The following is a 20286-nucleotide window of genomic DNA, read 5'->3' as shown; positions in this document are numbered from 1 at the left end:
GTTAGGGTTAGTTAGGGTTAGTTAGGGTTAGTTAGGGTTAGTTAGTGTAGTTAGGGTTAGTTAGGGTTAGTTAGTGTAGTTAGGGTTAGTTAGGGTTAGTTAGGGTTAGTTAGTTGTCCTTACCGATGTCGAGGACCCTCTGTTTGGCGGTGTGTTGTCTGGAGTGCCAGTACGTTGGTTAGTTAGGGTTAGTTAGGGTTAGTAATGGTTAGTTAGGGTTAGTTAGGGTTAGTTAGTTGTTCTTACCGATGTCGAGGACCCTCTGTTTGGCGGTGTGTTGTCTGGAGTGCCAGTACGTTGGTTAGTTAGGGTTAGTTAGGGTTAGTTAGTGTAGTTAGGGTTAGTTAGTTGTTCTTACCGATGTCGAGGACCTGTCTGTTTGGCGGTGTGTTGTCTGGAGTGCCAGTACGTTGGTTAGTTAGGGTTAGTTAGGGTTAGTAAGGGTTAGTTAGGGTTAGTTAGGGTTAGTTAGTGTAGTTAGGGTTAGTTAGCTACAGTTAGTTGTTCTTACCGATGTCTAGGACCCTCTGTTTGGCGGTGTGTTGTCTGGAGTGCCAGTATGTTGGTTAGTTAGGGTTAGTTAGGGTTAGTTAGGGTTAGTTAGGGTTAGTTAGGGTTAGTTAGTGTAGTTAGGGTTAGTTAGGGTTAGTTAGTGTAGTTAGGGTTAGTTAGGGTTAGTTAGTGTAGTTAGGGTTAGTTAGGGTTAGTTAGGGTTAGTTAGGGTTAGTTAGTGTAGTTAGGGTTAGTTAGGGTTAGTTAGTGTAGTTAGGGTTAGTTAGGGTTAGTTAGGGTTAGTTAATTGTTCTTACCGATGTCTAGGACCCTCTGTTTGGCGGTGTGTTGTCTGGAGTGCCAGTACGTCCAGTGACTCAGCTGCTCATCTCTGTCCTTATCATCACTGAACGTCACCATCACCACACTCTGGAGAGAACACAGTACATTCAGCTCAATACCCAGTACATCATTATCCAGGCTAGGGTTCAGCTCAATACCCAGTACATCATTATCCAGGCTAGGGTTCAGCTCAATACCCAGGACATTACTATCCAGGCTAGGGTTCAGCTCAATACCCAGTACATTACTATCCAGGCTAGGGTTCAGCTCAATACCCAGTACATTATTATCCAGGCTAGGGTTCAGCTCAATACCCAGGACATTACTATCCAGGCTAGGGTTCAGCACAATACCCAGGACATCATTATCCAGGCTAGGGTTCAGCTCAATACCCAGTACATCATTATCCAGGCTAGGGTTCAGCTCAATACCCAGTACATTATTATCCAGGCTAGGGTTCAGCTCATTACCCAGGACATCATTATCCAGGCTAGGGTTCAGCTCAATACCCAGTACATTATTATCCAGGCTAGGGTTCAGCTCATTACCCAGTACATTATTATCCAGGCTAGGGTTCAGCTCAATACCCAGTACATTATTATCCAGGCTAGGGTTCAGCTCAATACCCAGTACATTATTATCCAGGCTAGGGTTCAGCTCAATACCCAGGACATTATTATCCAGGCTAGGGTTCAGCTCAATACCCAGTACATCATTATCCAGGCTAGGGTTCAGCTCAATACCCAGTACATCATTATCCAGGCTAGGGTTCAGCTCATTACCCAGTACATTATTATCCAGGCTAGGGTTCAGCTCAATACCCAGTACATCATTATCCAGGCTAGGGTTCAGCTCAATACCCAGGACATTATTATCCAGGCTAGGGTTCAGCTCAATACCCAGTACATTATTATCCAGGCTAGGGTTCAGCACAATACCCAGTACATTATTATCCAGGCTAGGGTTCAGCTCAATACCCAGTACATTATTATCCAGGCTAGGGTTCAGCTCAATACCCAGGACATCATTATCCAGGCTAGGGTTCAGCTCAATACCCAGTACATCATTATCCAGGCTAGGGTTCAGCTCAATACCCAGTACATCATTATCCAGGCTAGGGTTCAGCTCATTACCCAGTACATTATTATCCAGGCTAGGGTTCAGCTCAATACCCAGGAACTCATTATCCAGGCTAGGGTTCAGCTCAATACCCAGTACATTATTATCCAGGCTAGGGTTCAGCTCAATACCCAGTACATCATTATCCAGGCTAGGGTTCAGCTCAATACCCAGGAACTCATTATCCAGGCTAGGGTTCAGCTCAATACCCAGTACATTATTATCCAGGCTAGGGTTCAGCTCAATACCCAGTACATCATTATCCAGGCTAGGGTTCAGCTCAATACCCAGTACATTATTATCCAATCTAGGGTTCAGCTCAATACCCAGTACATTATTATCCAGGCTAGGGTTCAGCTCAATACCCAGTACATTATCCAGGCTAGGGTTCAGCTCAATATCCAGGACATTATTATCCAGGCTAGGGTTCAGCTCAATATCCAGGACATTATTATCCAGGCTAGGGTTCAGCTCAATACCCAGGACATTATTATCCAGGCTAGGGTTCAGCTCAATAACCAGTACATCATTATCCAGGCTAGGGTTCAGCTCAATATCCAGGACATTATTATCCAGGCTAGGGTTCAGCTCAATACCCAGTACATTATCCAGGCTAGGGTTCAGCTCAATACCCAGTACATTATTATCCAGGCTAGGGTTCAGCTCAATAACCAGTACATCATTATCCAGGCTAGGGTTCAGCTCAATACCCAGTGCATCACCTCCTCTACACCTCCTCCCCCTCTCCCTCACCTGCACAACACTCTGGCTCCTCCCCCTCTCCCTCACCTGCACAACACTCTGGCTCCTCCCCCTCTCCCGCACAACACTCTGGCTCCTCCCCCCTCTCCCTCACCTACACAACACTCTGGCTCCTCCCCCTCTCCCTCACCTGCACAACACTCTGGCTCCTCCCCCTCTCCCTCACCTGCACAACACTCTGGCTCCTCCCCCTCACCTGCACAACACTCTGGCTCCTCCCTGCCCCTTCCCACGGCCCACTCACCCGCACTTTGCTGAATGGATTGCGTCGGCCCTTGTTGGCTCCGCCCATCTCGCGCAGCGTCATGGCGTAGAACTGTCCCTTGTTCAGGTAGGTCATAGGCCCCTCCCTCTGCTTCTGATTGACAGACCTGGGCGCCTCTAGAGAACACTGGAAAGTATCACTGTTGAGAAGAGGACAATGATGTGTGTTGAGAAGAGGACAATGATGTGTGTTGAGAAGAGGACAATGATGTGTGTTGAGCGCGACCAGACTACCCTTCATGGACAAAGGTCTATAAATACAATGGAATTCAATTAGAATAGTGGTAGCAGTATGGTAGTGGTAGCAGTATGGTAGTGGTAGCAGTATAGTAGTGGTAGCAGTATGGTAGTGGTAGCAGTATAGTAGTGGTAGCAGTATGGTAGTGGTAGCAGTATGATAGTGGTAGCAGTATGGTAGTGGTAGCAGTGTGGTAGTGGTAGCAGTGTGGTAGTGGTAGCAGTATGGTAGTGGTAGCAGTATGGTAGTGGTAGCAGTATGGTAGTGGTAGCAGTATAGTAGTGGTAGCAGTATGGTAGTGGTAGCAGTATGGTAGTGGTAGCAGTATAGTAGTGGTAGCAGTATAGTAGTGGTAGCAGTATGGTAGTGGTAGCAGTATGGTAGTGGTAGCAGTGTGGTAGTGGTAGCAGTGTGGTAGTGGTAGCAGTATGGTAGTGGTAGCAGTATGGTAGTGGTAGCAGTATGGTAGTGGTAGCAGTGTGTTAGTGGTAGCAGTATGGTAGTGGTAGCAGTATGGTAGTGGTAGCAGTTGCGTAGTGGTAGCAGCATGGTAGTGGTAGCAGTATGGTAGTGGTAGCAGTATAGTAGTGGTAGCAATACAGTAGTGGTAGCAGTATGGTAGTGGTAGCAGTATGGTAGTGGTAGCAGTGTGGTAGTGGTAGCGGTATGGTAGTGGTAGCAGTATAGTAGTGGTAGCAGTATGGTAGTGGTAGCAGTATGGTAGTGGTAGCAGTATAGTAGTGGTAGCAGTATGGTAGTGGTAGCGGTATAGTAGTGGTAGAGTAGTGGTAGCAGTAGAGTAGTGGTAGCAGTATGGTAGTGGTAGCAGTATGGTAGTGGTAGCAGTATGGTAGTGGTAACAGTATAGTAGTGGTAGCAGAATAGTAGTGGTAGCAGTATAGTAGTGGTAGCAGTATAGTAGTGGTAGCAGTATGGTAGTGGTATCAGTACGGTAGTGGTAGCAGTATGGTAGTGGTAGCAGTATGGTAGTGGTTGCAGTATAGTAGTGGTAGCAGTATGGTAGTGGTAGCAGTATGGTAGCGGTAGAGTAGTGGTAGCAGTATGGAAGTAGTAGCAGTATAGTAGTGGTAGCAGTATAGTAGTGGTAGCAGTATGGTAGTGGTAGCAGTATAGTAGTGGTAGTAGTATGGTAGTGGTAACAGTATAGTAGTGGTAACAGTATAGTAGTGGTAGCAGTATAGTAGTGGTAGCAGTATGGTAGTGGTAGCAGTATAGTAGTGGTATCAGTATGGTAGTGGTAGCAGTATGATAGTGGTAGCAGCATTATGGTAGTGCTGACTGTAGATGTTAAAGAGAGTCAGTCAGTAACTAACGCTCCAGGCTGACTGTAGAGGTTAGAGAGAGTCAGTCGGTAACTAACGCTCCAGGCTGACTGTAGAGGTTAAAGAGAGTCAGTCGGTAACTAACGCTCCAGGCTGACTGTAGAGGTTAAAGAGAGTCAGTCGGTAACTAACGCTCCAGGCTGACTGTAGAGGTTAAAGAGAGTCAGTCGGTAACTAACGCTCCAGGCTGACTGTAGAGGTTAAAGACAGTCAGTCGGTAACTAACGCTCCAGGCTGACTGTAGAGGTTAAAGACAGTCAGTCGGTAACTAACGCTCCAGGCTGACTGTAGAGTTTAAAGAGAGTCAGTCGGTAACTAACGCTCCAGGCTGACTGTAGAGGTTAAAGAGAGTCAGTCGGTAACTAACGCTCCAGGCTGACTGTAGAGGTTAAAGACAGTCAGTCGGTAACTAACGCTCCAGGCTGACTGTAGAGGTTAAAGAGAGTCAGTCGGTAACTAACGCTCCAGGCTGACTGTAGAGGTTAAAGAGAGTCAGTCGGTAACTAACGCTCCAGGCTGACTGTAGAGGTTAAAGACAGTCAGTCGGTAACTAACGCTCCAGGCTGACTGTAGAGGTTAGAGAGAGTCAGTCGGTAACTTACGCTCCAGGCTGACTGTAGAGTTTAAAGATAGTCAGTCGGTAAGTAACGCTCCAGGCTGACTGTAGAGGTTAGAGAGAGTCAGTCGGTAACTAACGCTCCAGGCTGACTGTAGAGGTTAAAGTCAGTCAGTCGGTAACTAACGCTCCAGGCTGACTGTAGAGGTTAAAGACAGTCAGTCGGTAACTAACGCTCCAGGCTGACTGTAGAGGTTAAAGACAGTCAGTCGGTAACTAACGCTCCAGGCTGACTGTAGAGGTTAAAGAGAGTCAGTCGGTAACTAACGCTCCAGGCTGACTGTAGAGGTTAAAGACAGTCAGTCGGTAACTAACGCTCCAGGCTGACTGTAGAGGTTAAAGACAGTCAGTCGGTAACTAACGCTCCAGGCTGACTGTAGAGGTTAAAGAGAGTCAGTCGGTAACTAACGCTCCAGGCTGACTGTAGAGGTTAAAGAGAGTCAGTCGGTAACTAACGCTCCAGGCTGACTGTAGAGGTTAGAGAGAGTCAGTCGGTAACTTACGCTCCAGGCTGACTGTAGAGGTTAGAGAGAGTCAGTCGGTAACTTACGCTCCAGGCTGACTGTAGAGGTTAAAGAGAGTCAGTCGGTAACTAACGCTCCAGGCTGACTGTAGAGGTTAAAGAGAGTCAGTCGGTAACTAACGCTCCAGGCTGACTGTAGAGGTTAAAGAGAGTCAGTCGGTAACTAACGCTCCAGGCTGACTGTAGAGGTTAAAGACAGTCAGTCGGTAACTAACGCTCCAGGCTGACTGTAGAGGTTAGAGAGAGTCAGTCGGTAACTTACGCTCCAGGCTGACTGTAGAGGTTAGAGAGAGTCAGTCGGTAACTTACGCTCCAGGCTGACTGTAGAGGTTAAAGAGAGTCAGTCGGTAACTAACGCTCCAGGCTGACTGTAGAGGTTAAAGAGAGTCAGTCGGTAACTAACGCTCCAGGCTGACTGTAGAGGTTAAAGAGAGTCAGTCGGTAACTAACGCTCCAGGCTGACTGTAGAGGTTAAAGACAGTCAGTCGGTAACTAACGCTCCAGGCTGACTGTAGAGGTTAAAGACAGTCAGTCGGTAACTAACGCTCCAGGCTGACTGTAGAGGTTAAAGAGAGTCAGTCGGTAACTAACGCTCCAGGCTGACTGTAGAGGTTAAAGAGAGTCAGTCGGTAACTAACGCTCCAGGCTGACTGTAGAGGTTAAAGACAGTCAGTCGGTAACTAACGCTCCAGGCTGACTGTAGAGGTTAGAGAGAGTCAGTCGGTAACTTACGCTCCAGGCTGACTGTAGAGGTTAAAGAGAGTCAGTCGGTAACTAACGCTCCAGGCTGACTGTAGAGGTTAAAGAGAGTCAGTCGGTAACTAACGCTCCAGGCTGACTGTAGAGGTTAAAGACAGTCAGTCGGTAACTAACGCTCCAGGCTGACTGTAGAGGTTAGAGAGAGTCAGTCGGTAACTAACGCTCCAGGCTGACTGTAGAGGTTAATGAGAGTCAGTCGGTAACTAACGCTCCAGGCTGACTGTAGAGGTTAAAGAGAGTCAGTCGGTAACTAACGCTCCAGGCTGACTGTAGAGGTTAAAGAGAGTCAGTCGGTAACTAACGCTCCAGGCTGACTGTAGAGGTTAAAGAGAGTCAGTCGGTAACTAACGCTCCAGGCTGACTGTAGAGGTTAAAGAGAGTCAGTCGGTAACTAACGCTCCAGGCTGACTGTAGAGGTTAGAGAGAGTCAGTCGGTAACTAACGCTCCAGGCTGACTGTAGAGGTTAAAGACAGTCAGTCGGTAACTAACGCTCCAGGCTGACTGTAGAGGTTAAAGAGAGTCAGTCGGTAACTAACGCTCCAGGCTGACTGTAGAGGTTAAAGACAGTCAGTCGGTAACTAACGCTCCAGGCTGACTGTAGAGGTTAGAGAGAGTCAGTCGGTAACTTACGCTCCAGGCTGACTGTAGAGGTTAAAGAGAGTCAGTCGGTAACTAACGCTCCAGGCTGACTGTAGAGGTTAGAGAGAGTCAGTCGGTAACTTACGCTCCAGGCTGACTGTAGAGGTTAAAGACAGTCAGTCGGTAACTTACGCTCCAGGCTGACTGTAGAGGTTAGAGAGAGTCAGTCGGTAACTTACGCTCCAGGCTGACTGTAGAGGTTAAAGAGAGTCAGTCGGTAACTAACGCTCCAGGCTGACTGTAGAGGTTAAAGACAGTCAGTCGGTAACTAACGCTCCAGGCTGACTGTAGAGGTTAAAGACAGTCAGTCGGTAACTAACGCTCCAGGCTGACTGTAGAGGTTAGAGAGAGTCAGTCGGTAACTTACGCTCCAGGCTGACTGTAGAGGTTAGAGAGAGTCAGTCGGTAACTTACGCTCCAGGCTGACTGTAGAGGTTAGAGAGAGTCAGTCGGTAACTTACGCTCCAGGCTGACTGTAGAGGTTAGAGAGAGTCAGTCGGTAACTTACGCTCCAGGCTGACTGTAGAGGTTAGAGAGAGTCAGTCGGTAACTTACGCTCCAGGCTGACTGTAGAGGTTAGAGAGAGTCAGTCGGTAACTAACGCTCCAGGTTGACTGTAGAGGTTAAAGACAGTCAGTCGGTAACTTACGCTCCAGGCTGACTGTAGAGGTTAGAGAGAGTCAGTCGGTAACTAACGCTCCAGGTTGACTGTAGAGGTTAAAGACAGTCAGTCGGTAACTAACGCTCCAGGCTGACTGTAGAGGTTAAAGACAGTCAGTCGGTAACTTACGCTCCAGGCTGACTGTAGAGGGATTCGTCCCCTCCTATAGTAGGTGATGGTCTGTATCTCTGTATTATAAATACACAACAGAACAGTCATGTCAGAAGATATTAACCGGCAGAAACAGGAACAACAGAACAGTCACGTCCTGGCCAGTATAAGGGGTTATTGGTTATTGTAGTTTGGTCAGGACGTGGCAGGGGGTGTTTGTTTTATGTGGTTCGGGGTTTGTTGGGATATGTCCTTATGTAAGAGGGGTGTTTGTTTTATGTGTTCCGGGGTTTTGGGGTATTGTTCTATGTTCTGTATTTCTATGATTTTCTATGTTGTGTATTTCTTTGTTGGCCTGGTGTGGCTCTCAATTGGGAACAGCTGTACATCGTTGTTGCTGATTGGGAGTCATACTTAGGTAGCCCTTTTTTCGCTTGTGTTTTGTGGGGAAGTTGTTTTTGCACTGCTGCGTGTTTAGCCTGCAAGACTGTTTGTCGTTGGTTCGGTTTTCTTTATGTGTTCAATAAAAGTAAATATGAGCACTCAACCCACTGCGCCTTGGTCTACTCCATACGACGACCGTTACAGGTACAGTCATGTCAGAAGATACGGGACTATAGTGTCATTAACCAGCAGAAACAGGAATAACACAACAGTCATGGCTGAAAAGGTTTTGCTCCAGTTGATCATAATTGATTGGATTCAAAGGAATAACCAAACATGTAGACCCCATCCCACTCTGCTCCAGGCCTCACCTCCTGCTCCTCAGGGTAGGAGGCGTCATCGGTGCTGTCTGGAGAACACTTCCGGCTCTGTTCCTCCTTCATGTAGCCTCTGTGTCTCACAACATGGCTGACCAAGGAACCAGGGTCAACATGGCTGACCAGGGAACCATGGTCAACATGGCTGACATGGCTGACCAGGGAACCATGGTCAACATGGCTGACCAGGGAACCATGGTCAACATGGCTGACATGGCTGACCAAGGAACCAGGGTCAACATGGCTGACCAGGGAACCATGGTCAACATGGCTGACATGGCTGACCAGGGAACCATGGTCAACATGGCTGACCAGGGAACCATGGTCAACATGGCTGACCAGGGAACCATGGTCACGGGGATTGATCTGCTCATAAACCACCCGGACCTGCTGCCGCTCCCCTTCTCCCCTGTACGACCCCCCAGGCGCCCCCGGACCTCCAGGAGCCACGTAGCAAGACGTCTGGTCCTCAGTCTTCACCACAGCTCCCACTGCCTCCCCAGGCGCCCCTCCATACCCTTGCCTGTCTGTACAGTCCAGCTGCTGGATGTTTAGAGACAGGTTGACAGGTTCAGATTTTGGCACTTGAACGCGATTCTCCATGTTCTCTAGGTTCCTCTGGGTGTTAGAGGCTGATGTCTCTGGTGCTTTAGAGCCGGGCAGCAGTCGCTTGTCTCTTGGGATCTAGGAAGAACAATCACACACCACAGATTTATCACCAAGGAGGGTTATTGGCTCACTTCAAACATTGTGAAACCGTAAGTATACAACTTAGTTCTGACGTTGATCTGTCAGATTTCACATCAGAGTCTTAGCTAGCAGCACGTTGATCTGTCAGATTTCACATCAGAGTCTTAGCTAGCAGCACGTTGATCTGTCAGATTTCACATCAGAGTCTTAGCTAGCAGCACGTTGATCTGTCAGATTTCACATCAGAGTCTTAGCTAGCAGCACGTTGATCTGTCAGATTTCACATCAGAGTCTTAGCTAGCAGCACGTTGATCTGTCAGATTTCACATCAGAGTCTTAGCTAGCAGCACGTTGATCTGTCAGATTTCACATCAGAGTCTTAGCTAGCAGCACGTTGATCTGTCAGATTTCACATCAGAGTCTTAGCTAGCATTACGTTGATCTGTCAGATTTCATATCAGAGTCTTAGCTAGCAGCACGTTGTAGGGTTTGACGTTGATCTGTCAGATTTCATATCAGAGTCTTAGCTAGCAGCACGTTGATCTGTCAGATTTCACATCAGAGTCTTAGCTAGCAGCACGTTGATCTGTCAGATTTCACATCAGAGTCTTAGCTAGCAGCACGTTGATCTGTCAGATTTCACATCAGAGTCTTAGCTAGCAGCACGTTGATCTGTCAGATTTCACATCAGAGTCTTAGCTAGCATTACGTTGATCTGTCAGATTTCATATCAGAGTCTTAGCTAGCAGCACGTTGTAGGGTTTGACGTTGATCTGTCAGATTTCATATCAGAGTCTTAGCTAGCAGCACGTTGATCTGTCAGATTTCACATCAGAGTCTTAGCTAGCAGCACGTTGATCTGTCAGATTTCACATCAGAGTCTTAGCTAGCATTACGTTGATCTGTCAGATTTCATATCAGAGTCTTAGCTAGCATTACGTTGATCTGTCAGATTTCATATCAGAGTCTTAGCCAGCAGCACGTTGTAGGGTTTGACGTTGATCTGTCAGATTTCATATCAGAGTCTTAGCAAGTAAAGTACATGAGGAGACGGTACAACACAAGGAATCCCCCTTAATTGGGGCGGCAGGGTAGCCTAGTGGTTAGAGCGTTGGACTAGTAACTGGAAGGTTGCAAGTTCAAATCCCCCGAGCTAACAAGGTACAAATCTGTCCCTGAACAAGGCAGTTAACCCACTGTTCCCCGGTAGGCCGTCATTGAAAATAAGAATTTGATCTTAACTGACTTGCCTCGTTAAATAAAAAAAATGACCACTCCCACTAAAGCCGGCTCACCTTTGTCAAAGAGCGCTGTCCTCATCTCGACTGAGATCAGTCTGACCTCTCACCTTATAGTGGTGGTAGAACAGTCTGACCTCTCACCTTATAGTAATCGTAGAGCAGTCTAACCCCTGACCTCTCACCTTATAGTAATCGTAGAGCAGTCTAACCCCTGACCTCTCACCTTATAGTAATCGTAGAGCAGTCTAACCCCTGACCTCTCACCTTATAGTAATCGTAGAGCAGTCTAACCCCTGACCTCTCACCTTATAGTGGTCGTAGAGCAGTCTAACCCCTGACCTCTCACCTTATAGTGGTGGTAGAGCAGCCTGACCTCTCACCTTATAGTAATCGTAGAGCAGTCTAACCCCTGACCTCTCACCTTATAGTAATCGTAGAGCAGTCTAACCCCTCACCTCATAGTAATCGTAGAGCAGTCTAACCCCTCACCTCATAGTAATCGTAGAGCAGTCTAACCCCTCACCTCATAGTAATCGTAGAGCAGTCTAACCCCTCACCTCATAGTAATCGTAGAGCAGTCTAACCCCTCACCTCATAGTAATCGTAGAGCAGTCTAACCCCTCACCTCATAGTAATCGTAGAGCAGTCTAACCCCTCACCTCATAGTAATCGTAGAGCAGTCTAACCCCTCACCTCATAGTAATCGTAGAGCAGCCTGACCTCTCACCTTATAGTAATCGTAGAGCAGCCTGACCTCTCACCTTATAGTAATCGTAGAGCAGTCTAACCCCTGACCTCTCACCTTATAGTGGTGGTAGAGCAGCCTGACCTCTCACCTTATAGTAATCGTAGAGCAGTCTAACCCCTGACCTCTCACCTTATAGTGGTCGTAGAGCAGTCTAACCCCTGACCTCTCACCTTATAGTAATCGTAGAGCAGTCTAACCCCTGACCTCTCACCTTATAGTGGTCGTAGAGCAGTCTAACCCCTGACCTCTCACCTTATAGTAATCGTAGAGCAGTCTAACCCCTGACCTCTCACCTTATAGTGGTGGTAGAGCAGCCTGACCTCTCACCTTATAGTAATCGTAGAGCAGCCTGACCTCTCACCTTATAGTAATCGTAGAGCAGTCTAACCCCTGACCTCTCACCTTATAGTAGTCGTAGAGCAGTCTAACCCCTGACCTCTCACCTTATAGTAATCGTAGAGCAGTCTAACCCCTGACCTCTCACCTTATAGTAATCGTAGAGCAGTCTAACCCCTGACCTCTCACCTTATAGTGGTGGTAGAGCAGCCTGACCTCTCACCTTATAGTGGTGGTAGAGCAGTCTGACCTCTCACCTTATAGTAGTCGTAGAGCAGTCTGACCTCTCACCTTATAGTAATCGTAGAGCAGCCTGACCTCTCACCTTATAGTAATCGTAGAGCAGTCTAACCCCTGACCTCTCACCTTATAGTGGTGGTAGAGCAGCCTGACCTCTCACCTTATAGTAGTCGTAGAGCAGTCTGACCTCTCACCTTATAGTAATCGTAGAGCAGTCTAACCCCTGACCTCTCACCTTATAGTAATCGTAGAGCAGTCTAACCCCTGACCTCTCACCTCATAGTAATCGTAGAGCAGCCTGACCTCTCACCTTATAGTAATCGTAGAGCAGTCTAACCCCTCACCTCATAGTAATCGTAGAGCAGTCTAACCCCTCACCTCATAGTAATCGTAGAGCAGTCTAACCCCTCACCTCATAGTAATCGTAGAGCAGTCTAACCCCTCACCTCATAGTAATCGTAGAGCAGTCTAACCCCTCACCTCATAGTAATCGTAGAGCAGTCTAACCCCTCACCTCATAGTAATCGTAGAGCAGTCTAACCCCTCACCTCATAGTAATCGTAGAGCAGTCTAACCCCTCACCTCATAGTAATCGTAGAGCAGCCTGACCTCTCACCTTATAGTAATCGTAGAGCAGCCTGACCTCTCACCTTATAGTAATCGTAGAGCAGTCTAACCCCTCACCTCATAGTAATCGTAGAGCAGTCTAACCCCTGACCTCTCACCTCATAGTAATCATAGAGCAGCCTGACCTCATAGTAGTCGTAGAGCAGTCTAACCCCTCACCTCATAGTAATCGTAGAGCAGCCTGACCTCTCACCTCATAGTAGTCGTAGAGCAGTCTAACCCCTCACCTCATAGTAATCGTAGAGCAGTCTAACCCCTCACCTCATAGTAATCGTAGAGCAGCCTAACCCCTCACCTCATAGTAATCGTAGAGCAGTCTAACCCCTGACCTCTCACCTCATAGTAATCGTAGAGCAGTCTAACCCCTCACCTCATAGTAATCGTAGAGCAGTCTAACCCCTCACCTCATAGTAATCGTAGAGCAGTCTAACCCCTCACCTCATAGTAATCGTAGAGCAGTCTAACCCCTGACCTCTCACCTCATAGTAATCGTAGAGCAGCCTGACCTCATAGTAGTCGTAGAGCAGTCTAACCCCTCACCTCATAGTAATCGTAGAGCAGCCTGACCTCTCACCTCATAGTAGTCGTAGAGCAGTCTAACCCCTCACCTCATAGTAATCGTAGAGCAGTCTAACCCCTCACCTCATAGTAATCGTAGAGCAGCCTAACCCCTCACCTCATAGTAATCGTAGAGCAGTCTAACCCCTGACCTCTCACCTCATAGTAATCGTAGAGCAGTCTAACCCCTCACCTCATAGTAATCGTAGAGCAGTCTAACCCCTCACCTCATAGTAATCGTAGAGCAGTCTAACCCCTGACCTCATAGTAATCGTAGAGCAGTCTAACCCCTGACCTCTCACCTCATAGTAATCGTAGAGCAGTCTAACCCCTCACCTCATAGTAATCGTAGAGCAGTCTAACCCCTCACCTCATAGTAATCGTAGAGCAGTCTAACCCCTCACCTCATAGTAATCGTAGAGCAGTCTAACCCCTCACCTCATAGTAATCGTAGAGCAGTCTAACCCCTCACCTCATAGTAATCGTAGAGCAGTCCCAGAGTGGCAGCACTGTCCTCGTCTCCATTGATGCTCATCATGGCCTTGGTGGCTGCAGTCAGAGGGTTCTCCAGGCTGGTCTTCCATTCCTCGTCCTCACTGCTGAAGGACCTCCGCGACGGGGCAAAAATCTCGTTGGGCACCACCACCACCAGACGCTTACTGGAGGACAACACAATGAGACAACACGATCACCAGACGCTTACTGGAGGACACAACACAATGAGACAACACGATCACCAGACGCTTACTGGAGGACAACACAATGAGACAACACGATCACCAGACGCTTACTGGAAGACAACACAATGAGACAACACCACCACCAGACGCTTACTGGAGGACAACACAATGAGACAACACGATCACCAGACGCTCACTGGAGGACAACACGATCACCAGACGCTTACTGGAGGACAACACAATGAGACAACACGATCACCAGACGCTTACTGGAGGACAACACGATCACCAGACGCTTACTGGAGGACAACACAATGAGACAACACCACCACCAGACGCTTACTGGAGGACAACACAATGAGACAACACGATCACCAGATGCTCACTGGAGGACAACACGATCACCAGACGCTTACTGGAGGACAACACAATGAGACAACACGATCACCAGACGCTTACTGGAGGACAACACGATCACCAGACGCTTACTGGAGGACAACACAATGAGACAACACGATCACCAGACGCTTACTGGAGGACACAACACAATGAGACAACACGATCACCAGACGCTTACTGGAGGACAACACGATCACCAGACGCTTACTGGAGGACAACACAATGAGACAACACGATCACCAGACGCTTACTGGAGGACAACACAATGAGACAACACAATCACCAGACGCTTACTGGAGGACAACACGATCACCAGACGCTTACTGGAGGACAACACAATGAGACAACACCACCACCAGACGCTTACTGGAGGACAACACGATCAACAGACGCTTACTGGAGGACAACACAATCACCAGACGCTTACTGGAGGACAACACAATCACCAGACGCTTACTGGAGGACAACACAATCACCAAACGCTTACTGGAGGACACAACACAATGAGACAACACGATCACCAGACGCTTACTGGAGGACAACACAATCACCAGACGCTTACTGGAGGACACAACACAATGAGACAACACGATCACCAGACGCTTACTGGAGGACAACACAATGAGACAACACGATCACCAGACGCTTACTGGAGGACAATCCCTAGAAAATATTCCTCACCACAGGGACACTTCAACCAGTAGGACACAATACAACGACATTACCAGATGCTTGCTATTGGACACACCCATCGATATTCCCACTATTGGACACACCCATCGATATTCCCACTATTGGACACACCCATCGATATTCCGACTATTGGACACACCCATCGATATTCCCACTATTGGACACACCCATCGATATTCCCACTATTGGACACACCCATCGATATTCCCACTATTGGACACACCCATCGATATTCCCACTATTGGACACACCCATCGATATTCCCACTATTGGACACACCCATCGATATTCCCACTATTGGACACACCCATCGATATTCCCACTATTGGACACACCCATCGATATTCCCACTATTTGACACACCCATCGATATTCCCACTATTGGACACACCCATCGATATTCCCCCTATTGGACACACCCATCGATATTCCCACTATTGGACACACCCATCGATATTCCCCCTATTGGACACACCCATCGATATTCCCACTATTGGACCCACCACATTGGGAAACGGTGGGACATGAGAGAACATGTTCATTGTGTCATTAAAGAGCATTCGTCACCATGTCTGCCAAGCCGCTACTGTTGCTGTAAATTCTGCCCCGGGCTGTTTCTCACCAAGCTGCCACCATTTTACAATTTTTTTTTACATTTACGTCATTTAGCAGACGCTCTTATCCAGAGCGACTTACAAAATTGGCTGCATTCGCCTTATGATATCCAGTGGAACAACCACTTTACAATAGTACATCTATATATATTTTTGGGGGGAGGGAGGGAGGATGGGGGGGTAGGGGTGGGCTGGGGGGGGGGGGGGCTGGGGGGGCTGGGGGGGGGGGGGGGTTAGAAGGATTACTTAATCCTATCCCAGGTATTCCTTAAAGAGATGTGGGGTTTCAGGTTTCCTGTCGTCCTGACTCTGTTCATGATATCCCTCGGGTTGATTAAGCTGCAGCATATGTTATTAAACTACAGTAAATCATAAATATATTGATTTTTTTTTTATTGATTTTTTTCCTCACAAAATATAACCTCTCACAGTATTTCTCAATAACAAATGATACATTTCATTCCTAAAAGTTATGTTTTTTCTTCTTCTCCAAGTTAAAGATGCTAGACTGCAGGCAGACTATATAACGGACACATCATGTCAAGCATGCCACCATAAATTAAGATTACCATAATAGCCGCAGAATTTAGACCTGCCATAATCTGTAAATATTTACTGCTGCTATTGTTGAATGGTTGTAGAAATGGGTCACCGATGTGTTAATCAAATCAAATCACATGTTATTTGTCACATGTGCCTAATATAACAGGTGTAGACCTTACAGAAACGCTTACTTACAAGCCCTTAACCAACAATGCAGAATTTTTTTGAAGTAAAAAAATATTGGCCTTTTTTTATTAAATAAACTAAAGTAAGAAAAAAAGTACCGGCATCGTGCAGTGCTAGAGGCGTCACTACAGACCCGGGTTCGATCGCGGGCTGTATCACAACTGGGCTGTATCACAACCGTCTGTGAATCGGGAGTCCCTTAGGGCGACGCACAATTGGGCCCAGCGTCGTCCGGGTTCGGGGAGAGTTTGGCCGGGCTTTACAAGTAGGCCGTCATTGTAAATAAGAATTTATTCTTAACTGACTTGCCGAGTTAAATAAAGGTTAAATAATAAATTAAATACATGCTAGTCGAAGTAAATTGATGTAATAATATTATGTACATTTAATTAGGCTAAATAAATTCCTTGTGGGATATTAAAAGTAAATCAAATGAAATAACAGGCGTAGTAACTTCGCCAAGCAGCACAGTAAATGACTTACTTGTCAAACTCCTGAGGCATTTTCACGAGGTCTTGCTTGACGAACTGGACTTTCAAGTTTGAGTTAGCCGAGGCGCCGGAGGAAGGAAGGATGTCAAATGAACTTGTCCCGCGGGTCATTTCACTTCTTTATCAGGATCCTGTATTCTGCGTCCTTTGGTTTCAAGTCTGGCTGTGTGATTTACGCAACGTGCGTATTTCCCTGGCGCTCAGTAAACCAGTACATTAGTCGATGAGTCCCTTTCTAATTCAACCGATCTGGAGTCAAAACGAACAAAATATCACATTGGTATAGCTGCAAATGACTGTAGAAGAGAATTGAAGTCATTATATTAATAAAACGTTTGTGCAGTGTGTAATGCCGCGTTGACGTGCTTTTGGAAACTCAGAACCTCCGAGTGGAAATGAACGTAAGTTATTTGCGTAGAGCTTCCTATTGGTTGATTTTAATACTTCCCAAGCTGGAAACTCGGGATCATATTTCAACGAGTTAGCAAATCGGAAAGTTCCGGATACAGCAGATAAAGTGTAGTGTTTTTATAGCAGATAAAGTGTAGTGTTATAACAGATAAAGTGTAGTGTTGTTATAACAGATAAAGTGTAGTGTTGTTATAGCAGATAAAGTGTTGTTATAACAGATAAAGTGTAGTGTTGTTATAACAGATAAAGTGAAGTGTTGTTATAACAGATAAAGCGTAGTGTTGTTATAACAGATTAAGTGTAGTGTTGTTATAGCAGATCAAGTGTAGTGTTGTTATAACAGATAAAGTGTAGTGTTGTTATAACAGATAAAGTGTAGTGTTGTTATAACAGATAAAGTGTAGTGTTGTTATAGCAGATAAAGTGTTGTTATAACAGATAAAGTGTAGTGTCGTTATAACAGATAAAGTGTAGTGTTGTTATAACAGATGAAGTGTAGTGTTGTTATAACAGATGAAGTGTAGTGTTGTTATAACAGATAAAGTGTAGTGTTGTTATAACAGATGAAGTGTAGTGTTGTTATAGCAGATCAAGTGTAGTGATGTTAATACAGATAAAGTGTAGTGTTGTTATAGCAGATAAAGTGTAGTGATGTTAATACAGATAAAGTGTAGTGTTGTTATAACAGATGAAGTGTAGTGTTGTTATAACAGATGAAGTGTAGTGTTGTTATAACAGATAAAGTGTAGTGTTGTTATAACAGATAAAGTGTTGTTATAACAGATAAAGTGTAGTGTTGTTATAACAGATAAAGTGTTGTTATAACAGATAAAGTGTTGTTATAACAGATAAAGTGTAGTGTTGTTATAGCAGATCAAGTGTTGTGTTGTTATAACAGATAAAGTGTAGTGTTGTTATAACAGATAAAGTGTAGTGTTGTTATAGCAGATAAAGTGTTGTTATAACAGATAAAGTGTAGTGTCGTTATAACAGATAAAGTGTAGTGTTGTTATAACAGATGAAGTGTAGTGTTGTTATAACAGATGAAGTGTAGTGTTGTTATAACAGATAAAGTGTAGTGTTGTTATAACAGATGAAGTGTAGTGTTGTTATAGCAGATCAAGTGTAGTGATGTTAATACAGATAAAGTGTAGTGTTGTTATAGCAGATAAAGTGTAGTGATGTTAATACAGATAAAGTGTAGTGTTGTTATAACAGATGAAGTGTAGTGTTGTTATAACAGATGAAGTGTAGTGTTGTTATAACAGATGAAGTGTAGTGTTGTTATAACAGATAAAGTGTAGTGTTGTTATAACAGATAAAGTGTTGTTATAACAGATAAAGTGTAGTGTTGTTATAACAGATAAAGTGTTGTTATAACAGATAAAGTGTTGTTATAACAGATAAAGTGTAGTGTTGTTATAACAGATAAAGTGTTGTTATACAGATAAAGCGTAGTGTCGTTATAACAGATAAAGTGTAGTGTTGTTATAACAGATAAAGTGTTGTTATAACAGATAAAGTGTAGTGTCGTTATAACAGATAAAGTGTAGTGTTGTTATAACAGATAAAGTGTAGTGTTGTTATAACAGATAAAGTGTTGTTTTAAACAGATAAAGTGTTGTTTTAGCAGATAAAGTGTAGTGTTGTTATAACAGATAAAGTGTAGTGTTGTTATAACAGATAAAGTGTAGTGTTGTTATAACAGATAAAGTGTAGTGTTGTTATAACAGATAAAGTGTAGTGTTGTTTTAGCAGATAAAGTGTAGTGTTGTTATAACAGATAAAGTGTAGTGTTGTTATAACAGATAAAGTGTAGTGTTGTTTTAGCAGATAAAGTGTAGTGTTGTTATAACAGATAAAGTGTTGTTATAACAGATTAAGTGTAGTGTTGTTATAACAGATGAAGTGTAGTGTTGTTATAACAGATAAAGTGTTGTTATAACAGATAAAGTGTAGTGTTGTTATAACAGATAAAGTGTAGTGTTGTTATAACAGATAAAGTGTTGTTATAACAGATAAAGTGTAGTGTTGTTATAACAGATAAAGTGTAGTGTTGTTATAACAGATAAAGTGTTGTTATAACAGATAAAGTGTAGTGTCGTTATAACAGATGACAGATAAAGGTGAAAGGTGTGTTGTATTCCAGGTATTTCATGGGAACCAGTTTCATGTCTGGACATTACCAGGAAACACACACACACACACACACACACACACACACACACACACACACCGGTGTGTTTACTACTTCCTGTTTGACAGGTAACGACTAGAGTGTGAAGTGAGAGTGAGACGGGAATGTGTGTTTGTACTGGTGTGTCAGTTGTATCCTCTCAACAGGTGAGGCTTGGCTACCAAACACACACACACACACACACACACACACACACACACACACACACACACACACACACACACACACACACACCATCCTTTACAGTTTGGATGTTGGTTTTTATATGTGATTTCCTCTGTATGTATGGTGATTGCTGCTAAAATAATTGCCTCTTTGAGGACATCTGAATTCTAATTCATTCTTTCTATGTCCCATTCCATAATCCTTCACAGGTAGGATACTATTGTATTACACATTGTTCTGGGTATCTCTCAATGGGAAGCTCTGTTTCCTCCTGGAGTCTATTGGTGTGGGTATCTCTCAATGGGAAGCTCTCAGGTTTCCTCCTGGAGTCTATAGGGTGGGTATCTCTCAATGGGAAGCTCTCAGGTTTCCTCCTGGAGTCTATAGGGTGGGTATCTCTCAATGGGAAGCTCTCAGGTTTCCTCCTGGAGTCTATAGGGTGGGTATCTCTCAATGGGAAGCTCTCAGGTTTCCTCCTGGAGTCTATAGGGTGGGTATCTCTCAATGGGAAGCTCTCAGGTTTCCTCCTGGAGTCTATAGGGTGGGTATCTCTCAATGGGAAGCTCTCAGGTTTCCTCCTGGAGTCTATAGGGTGGGTATCTCTCAATGGGAAGCTCTCAGGTTTCCTCCTGGAGTCTATAGGGTGGGTATCTCTCAATGGGAAGCTCTCAGGTTTCCTCCTGGAGTCTATAGGGTGGGTATCTCTCAATGGGAAGCTCTCAGGTTTCCTCCTGGAGTCTACAGAGTGGGTATCGCTCCCTAAAACAGGTCATTAACACCCTGCTATATGGCTTTGTGGTGGGTTGGTCGTTCATCAACAGCTATATGGCTTTGTG

The 20286-nt window shown here is 45.3% G+C and overlaps 1 protein-coding gene across 1 annotated transcript in view; it reads right to left on the bottom strand.

Moving 5' to 3' along the window:
- LOC106593091 (uncharacterized) overlaps positions 1 to 17052 on the bottom strand; it is a 43816-nt gene extending 26764 nt beyond the window's left edge. Inside the window, exons 1-5 of the mRNA XM_082972372.1 lie at positions 16670 to 17052; positions 13544 to 13730; positions 8564 to 9315; positions 2960 to 3119; positions 823 to 2616 (exon numbers count right to left, since the gene is read on the bottom strand). Of these exons, the coding sequence (XP_082828498.1) occupies positions 823 to 2616; positions 2960 to 3119; positions 8564 to 9315; positions 13544 to 13730; positions 16670 to 16788 (3012 nt within the window). The 5' untranslated portion in view covers positions 16789 to 17052. The remainder of the gene's footprint in view (positions 1 to 822; positions 2617 to 2959; positions 3120 to 8563; positions 9316 to 13543; positions 13731 to 16669) is intronic.
- Between the last annotated feature and the right edge of the window lie 3234 nt (positions 17053 to 20286).

Source organism: Salmo salar, unplaced genomic scaffold (assembly GCF_965601325.2).
Source record: "Salmo salar unplaced genomic scaffold, fSalSal1 ptg000681l, whole genome shotgun sequence".
Classification (NCBI taxonomy): domain Eukaryota; kingdom Metazoa; phylum Chordata; class Actinopteri; order Salmoniformes; family Salmonidae; genus Salmo; species Salmo salar.
The sequence above is the reverse complement of the archived record's forward strand: the minus strand, read 5'-3'. Positions and strand labels throughout refer to the sequence as shown.